Here is a 5,680-nt window from a genome sequence, read left to right as displayed (position 1 = left end):
GGCTTCGAGGTGATCAAGTCCATCCTAGCTCTTTCCGAATGAGTAAACTGAGGCACGATCAGAAAACGATGACCCACACGCACTCCAGTGCTGCCTCTTTCTGAGAGAATACAATTCATGTAGATGTGGGAGCCAGAGCGGAGGCACAAGGGCTTGTGGGGGGCTTCCAGTTGTCCCAGGCTCTGGGCAGTAACTAAGACTCTAAGGAGAAAGGAGTGGGATGGAGAGATCCTCTGCACTGGGTGGCTCCAAGAGCCCAAGAGGAGGCTGTGCCAGAGGACTCTGAAGGGTCCTTCAGGCAACCACTCAGCCTTTCCTGTCCTCCTGGAGGGTGCGTCAGGCCAGGGCGGGCACTCCAAGGAAATATCCCCACCGTCACCCCCCTCAGTGCCCTCAGACCTGCTCCAAGATGTCCCTGCGCCAGATCCTGCTTCTGCTGTGGCTTCTGACCTCCACGGTGAACTCCTTCATCAGGTAGCAGGACACCCCCTCTCCCCCAGATCCCTTCCCCCTGCCCCACCCCAGGGCCTTCTCCAAATTCTCTTCCCCCATTTTTGCCAGTTTTTCTCCAGCCATCTTCAAATTGCTATCGGGACTCACCTCCCCCTGTCCCTTGAGGGAAAGGTGACCCCCACCACACACTCTCCCCTCCCCTCCCCTCGCCAAGGATCTAAGATCTAGTGTTGGCAGAGAGGGAGAAGAAGGGGAGGCAGGGACTGGCACTTCTCTAAGCACTTGAGTGCCCAGCACTGTGTTAAGTGACTTAGAAACGCTCTCGTTTAATTCTCCCGATAGTCCTAACAAGTAGGGGGTTTTATGATCCCCATTTTAGAGGGGGAGGAAACTGAGGCAGAAAGGTTAAGTGACTTGTCCAGGGTCATACCTCTAACTAATAAAGTGTCTGAGGCTGGATTTGAACTCAGGTCTTCCTGATTCCAGGCCTGGAACTCTATCACTTACAGGCCTTGAATGTCTTAATTCAATATAATAAGCATTTGTTGCGCACCTACTATGTGCAGACATTATGCTTGTGATACAGTCAGTCAACTACAGTAACACTCTACCGTGTGCCTGAGACAACAGAGTGCAAAGTACCCCAAAGGCCTTAAACAGTGCCTGCCCTGGAGGCGCTTTCCTTCCAGCTGGGGAACGCCCCACGTCTATCTACAGATGAGTGAAAGACCAGGAGTTCTGGGGAGGACGTGAACTTGAATAATGGGGGGCGGGGGGAAGCCAGGAGGGCTTCCTGGAGGACAAAGCCTTTGAATCTCGAAGACCCAGGGATGTCTCTCGGGGTCTCTCAGGGTTTGCTGGGGGGGCTTCAGGGAGCGAGGCCAACAAGCTCCCCTCTTTTCTGCAGGATCCCCCTGCGCAGGGTTCCAGCTTGGTCTGGCACCCTCCATGTGCTGCGGGGCTGGAGAACCCTCAAGGCCCCTCTGCCCAAGGATGGAGTTATTCTTGTGCCACTCTCCAACTACCTGGATGTGAGTCCTTTCCCCTCTGGCCCTCCCCACCAGGGCCCATGGCCCACAGCCATTTGTTACCCCGTCCCTGTCCCCTCCGCCACGCAAGGGCCTCTTCTCGGCCTCCTCTCTCTGTCCGTCCATCTCTGTCTCTGCCTCCAACCAGGCTCAGTACTTCGGGGAGATCAGCCTGGGGACGCCCCCTCAGAACTTCTCCGTCATCTTCGACACCGGCTCCTCCAACCTCTGGGTGCCGTCTCGTAGATGCAGCTTCTTCAGCCTGGGCTGCTGTGAGCAGTTGGGGAGGGTGGGGGGATCTGCTGGTAGGCCTCAGAGGGAGAGCCTGGGCTCTGCCTCTTACTTACCGTAGTATGTGGGATGAGTCCCTTCCCTTTCAGAGGCCTCAGTTTCCTCCTCTGCCTCTAGGAGGCTTGGACTAGACACTAGGTGACCTCTAGGCTTGCTGTGTGACTGTGGAGAAGTCCCTTCTTGGGTGCAGGCCTCAGTTTCCTCCCCTGCCAAATAAGGGACACCCTCCCCTGTCTGGGCCTCAGCATCCCCAAAGCCGGCCTCTCTTCCCTGGGAGGGCCCTGGCCGTTCTCGGTCCCTGTGCTGGATGGTTGCCTCGGTCCCCCAGGTGGCCCTGCTGATTCTGGCCATCGGAGGGAGAAGCAGGGAGTCGTTTCCCTGGGTGAGGGTGGCTCCCTCCTTCCTCAGACGGGATGGCTGGCCTGGGGGCTCCGGGGGCCTGGTGTTAGGGCCAGGGTGGGCCTCAGAGGGGCTCCCCCTCTCCTGCCTCTGACCCAGGGTTCCACCGACGGTACGACCGCGAGGTTTCCAGCTCCTTCCGGCCCAACGGGACCCAGTTCTCCATCCAGTACGGGACAGGGAAACTGGACGGCATCCTGAGTGAGGACGTATTGACTGTGAGCCACCCACCCTGATCTTGTGGCCTTTGGGGCTGGGGAGAGCGTCCCCCTGGCTTCAAACTACAGGCTTCCTCCACTAGCTGCAGGGCCTTAGACTAAGTCACCTAAAGCCTCTGCCTCAGTCTCCTCATTCGTAAAATGGGGATAGCAGCTCCACTCCCTCCCCCTTGGGTTGAAAGTGAGGCTTGGCTAATGGCAGATGGGACAGAGCGCGCCCCTCAGGGAGAAGGGGAGGGGCTTCCAGGCCACGGAGCCCTCTTCTGTTCTGTCCCCCCAGATCGGAGGCGTTGGGGGAGCCCGCCTGCTCTTCGGGGAAGCTTTGTGGGAGCCCAGCCTGGCCTTTGCTCTCGCCCACTTCGATGGGATCCTTGGCTTGGGCTTCCCAGCCCTGGCTGTGGCTGGAGTGCAGCCCCCACTGGATACGCTGACAGAGCTGGGGCTGCTGGACAAGGCAGTCTTCTCCTTCTACCTCAACAGGTGCCCCCCTCCCCGGCCCGCTCTGCTCTGCCCTTGGCCGCTTCCCAAGGGCTCTCCTCCTCCTCCTCCTCCTCCTCCTCAGCCCCGTCTTGCCATGGTCCTCATAGGAAGTCCGGCCCCTTTATGGGGAACCCCCTGCGCCCTCTGCCTTCCCTCCCAGGATGCTAGGGGGGTTGAAACCTCCCAACCGGGCCCAGAGGGCTAGGAGAGCTGGGTTCAAATCCTGCTTCCCCAATTTGTGAGCTGGGGGACCAAACAAGCTGCCCTTCTTTCCCCTCTCTGGAAAATGCCACGTCTTGGGTCCCGCCGGCTCTAAGGACCTCGTGCTTCCCCCACAGGGACCCTGAAGCCGTCCAGGGTGGAGAACTGATCCTGGGAGGCTGGGATCCGGCTCGTTTCATCCCCCCCCTTACCTTCCTGCCCGTCACCCGGCCAGCCTACTGGCAGATCCACATGGACCGGTGAGGGGGTCGGCCAGGTGCCTGGCTGGGGGCTGGAGGGCCAGGCGCCCGGCCGAGGAGCTCACGCCTGCCCTGCCTCCCTCGGCAGCGTGGTCGTGGGCCACTCCCTGACGCTGTGCCCTAGCGGCTGTGCCGCCATTCTGGACACGGGCACTTCCCTCATCACCGGGCCCTCCAGGGAGATCGAGGCACTGCACAAACTCATCGGAGGCTTCCCGCTGCTGGCTGGGGAGGTGAGGGGGAAGCTGGGGGCCCAGGGGGAGGATGGAGGGATCGGAAGGGCTCTAAGTCACACGTGGCCCTTTGGCATGGATCCCCTCCACGGCCCAGAGCTCTGAAGGCAAAGAGAGGAAACTGAGGCAGGCTCTCTTCTGGGAGCTGAGACGTGTGCTGGGCCTGGGTGAGAAAGACGGGCAGAAGCCCAGGGCGCTGGGGGGCTGCCGGTGGAAGACTGGAGGGAGGAGGCTTTCTCCCCTCTGGGGCTCCGGGACTAGAGCTGTCCGAGGTGATGACAAGAGCCCTGGAGCCGTGCGGGCCCACACTGGGGTCACAGGAGGGCGGGAGAGGGGAAACGTGGGCCCCCCCCAGCTTATATTACTTAAAGGCCCCGGGGGTTGGGGGGGCGCACAGAGAGCTGTCAGCTTGAAACTTCGGGCTCCGCAGAGCCTGGGGGATGAGAGCAGCGGCTCCCACAGAGGCCCGCAGAGCCTGCTCATCGTCAGAGCCCCACGGGTGGCCAGAGGAGGCTGGAGGCGGACCCTTAGGCTTGAAGGGCAAGCGGAAGAGGAGCTGGCGCTCAGTCCGGGCCCCGGGAGGGGGGAGGGGAGGAAAGGGGGGCGGGAGGTGGCGAACGGGGAAGGGAGGGAGAAGCCCAGCTAATGACACAGCAGAATGGACTCTCGTCCTCCCCCTCCAGTATCTGCTCTCCTGTGACCGACTCTCTGCCCTCCCAGCCATCTCCTTCCTGCTCAGTGGTGTCTGGTTCAACCTGACGGCCCAAGATTACGTCCTTCAGGTAGGGTGCTCTCTGGGACAGGTGGGCGCCCCGGGCTCGCTGCAGCCCCCTCCCTCCCTCAGAACTGTGACGTCATAGAAAAAGGCCCTGCGCTTCCTGGGAAAGGGAGGAATGGGGACTCGCTTCCGATGACGTCACAGCCCTTGGAACAAAGTCCACCGCTCCCCCCCCTCCGCCCGCAGTGACGTCACCGACGGCCAGGCTGCAGCGAGCCGGGGGCGTTCTGCGGGGGAGGGCAGGCTAGTCACGCCCTCAGTGGCCCCCGCAGTGACGTCACCTCTGGAGAAGAGGGCCCAGGACTGCCCGTCCTTTGGGGTGGGATCCGGGGAGTGGGCCGTGACCTGCCACTGTCCCCGAGCTCTGCCGCCTCCGCCGCCGCTGGGGCTGCTCTTGGGCTGCGGCCGGGGTGACCGCTGGGGGGGGCGGGCCTGCCCAGACGCTCCTGCCCTCGCCCCGCAGCTGGCCAGCGGCCGCACCCGCCTCTGTCTGTCCGGTTTCCTGGCGCTGGACGTGCCACCTCCCGCGGGCCCTTTCTGGATCCTGGGCGACGTCTTCCTGGGCCCCCATGTGGCCGTGTTCGATCGAGGGACCGCTCGCGTGGGCCTGGCGCGAGCGCGGGTGGCCCCCCTCCCCTCCCTTCCCCGGGCCCCCTGAGTGGAGCGCACCCCGCCTCTTCGCCGGGGCGCCTCCTCCAGGAGATCCCACGGGGGGCGCCTCAAGGCTCCTCTTCGGGTCCGTGCTCGGTGGTCCTCTCCAGGGCGCTTGGAGATCTGGGGGCCGCGCAGGCCGGGGCCAGGCAGCGTCTCGCCTCGACAACGTCTTGCCCCCTCTAATACCTCCCCTCAACTGCCGAATAAAAAGCTGCGATGTGTCTTTTCCTCTGCGTCCTTCCCTTGGTCCCTCGCGCGCGCCCGCCCCGCGTGGGCGCCAGGCGCCAGCCCGTAGCCTGGTGGAGGTGGGGAATAGGAGCGGCGGCTGGGAGTGAGAAAACTACGTTTCCCAGCGGGCTTCGCGAACCCACCGCGGTCCGAGCGCAGGCCAGCTCCTCCGAAGCATGTGGGGAGCTGTAGTCCTTCGGCCCGGGGCTCCTGGGCTTCGCTCTCCCGCCCCGACCCCTGTGGGGCGGGCTCCCCACTTGACAGGTGGCTGGGCCAGCTCGCCCCTCCCCTGCTCTCCCAGCCAGGGATGCTGGGGTCCGCAGCAGGGGTGGGGCCAGCAGCCCCGGGAGGCTCAGGAGGGGTGGGATGGGGGTGGGTGGGTCAGGGTGGTCCCTCCCCCCCACGGGTAGTGATGTCAGACCCTCCCCCCAACTCCGGCCCCCTCTCCCTCCCCCTC

The 5,680-nt window shown here is 63.4% G+C and overlaps 1 protein-coding gene across 1 annotated transcript; it reads left to right on the top strand.

Moving 5' to 3' along the window:
• The first annotated feature begins 409 nt into the window (after window positions 1-409).
• NAPSA (napsin A aspartic peptidase) lies at window positions 410-5,201 on the top strand. Its single transcript, XM_044670988.1, has 9 exons — window positions 410-474; window positions 1,361-1,484; window positions 1,630-1,753; window positions 2,271-2,389; window positions 2,670-2,869; window positions 3,208-3,330; window positions 3,419-3,563; window positions 4,247-4,345; window positions 4,805-5,201. The coding sequence occupies exons 1-9, from the start codon at window positions 410-412 to the stop codon at window positions 4,997-4,999; spliced, it is 1,194 nt and encodes a 397-aa protein (XP_044526923.1). The 3' UTR covers window positions 5,000-5,201.
• The last annotated feature ends 479 nt before the right edge of the window (window positions 5,202-5,680 follow it).

Source organism: Gracilinanus agilis, chromosome 3 (assembly GCF_016433145.1).
Source record: "Gracilinanus agilis isolate LMUSP501 chromosome 3, AgileGrace, whole genome shotgun sequence".
NCBI classification, from domain to species: Eukaryota; Metazoa; Chordata; class Mammalia; order Didelphimorphia; family Didelphidae; genus Gracilinanus; species Gracilinanus agilis.
The sequence above is the reverse complement of the archived record's forward strand: the minus strand, read 5'-3'. Positions and strand labels throughout refer to the sequence as shown.